Source organism: Monoraphidium neglectum, assembly GCF_000611645.1.
Source record: "Monoraphidium neglectum strain SAG 48.87 unplaced genomic scaffold scaffold03802, whole genome shotgun sequence".
NCBI classification, from domain to species: domain Eukaryota; kingdom Viridiplantae; phylum Chlorophyta; class Chlorophyceae; order Sphaeropleales; family Selenastraceae; genus Monoraphidium; species Monoraphidium neglectum.
The window spans coordinates 919-1,642 of NW_014009827.1; the positions used below are offsets into that span (position 1 = coordinate 919).

A 724-nucleotide genomic window follows, 5' to 3' on the forward strand; every position below is an offset into this window, starting at 1 on the left:
GTGTGGTCGTGCAATGCAAACGTCAAAAACACACACACACACACATTCACACTCACGCACACTTGCACACACGCACATATACACACGCGCACACCCACACACACAAACACACGCACGTGTACACAAAATGAGGCAGGCAGTCTGAGATGCTCAGGAGCGCCCATGTCACCCCCTGCCGGCACCCCGCTCACACACCCTCCCACTGAGCGTCCGTCAGCCGCCGTCCGTCGCCCCGCCCGCCCACGCACCGTGCTCGTCGATGAACTGGATCCGGACCCGCCCCCTCATGCGGTCCGCCGGCAGCCTGTTGAGCCGCTCAAAGCCGTCCTCCAGCATGTGGTCCCGCCGTATCGCCACGAAGCGGTTCTCCCCGCCGCCCAGCAGGCCGCCGAGGCCCCAGGGGTCGCCCGCCAGCATCTGCGCCGAAAGTTCAGCCTGCACCGCCGCGTCGCGCTCCACCAAGATCTCCCGCTGCAGCAGCTGCACGCGGTCCTGTTTCACGGGTTTGAGCGCGTTTTGAAATTCGAAAAGTCAGGGGGTGCTTGAGGGCCCGACGGCGGATGCTGCTGTGCAGAGGACGGCCCGAATCGACAGGGCGAGCGCATACAACGGCGCCCGGCTGCTCGACCTTCGGGATCCTGCAGCCCCGAGGCAGCCCGATGGCGGCCCGATGGCGGCCCTATGGCGGCCCTATGGCGGCCCACGGCGGCCCCATGATGACCCC

General features: G+C 66.3%; 1 protein-coding gene across 1 annotated transcript in view; it reads right to left on the minus strand.

The window, feature by feature from the left end:
* Nucleotides 1-248: 248 nt before the first annotated feature.
* Nucleotides 249-724, minus strand: part of MNEG_13399 (hypothetical protein) — a gene marked incomplete at both ends in the record, with an annotated part of 4,329 nt that continues 3,853 nt past the window's right edge. The window contains one exon of the mRNA XM_014038128.1: nucleotides 249-492. Coding sequence (XP_013893582.1) covers nucleotides 249-492 — 244 coding nt within the window. The remainder of the gene's footprint in view (nucleotides 493-724) is intronic.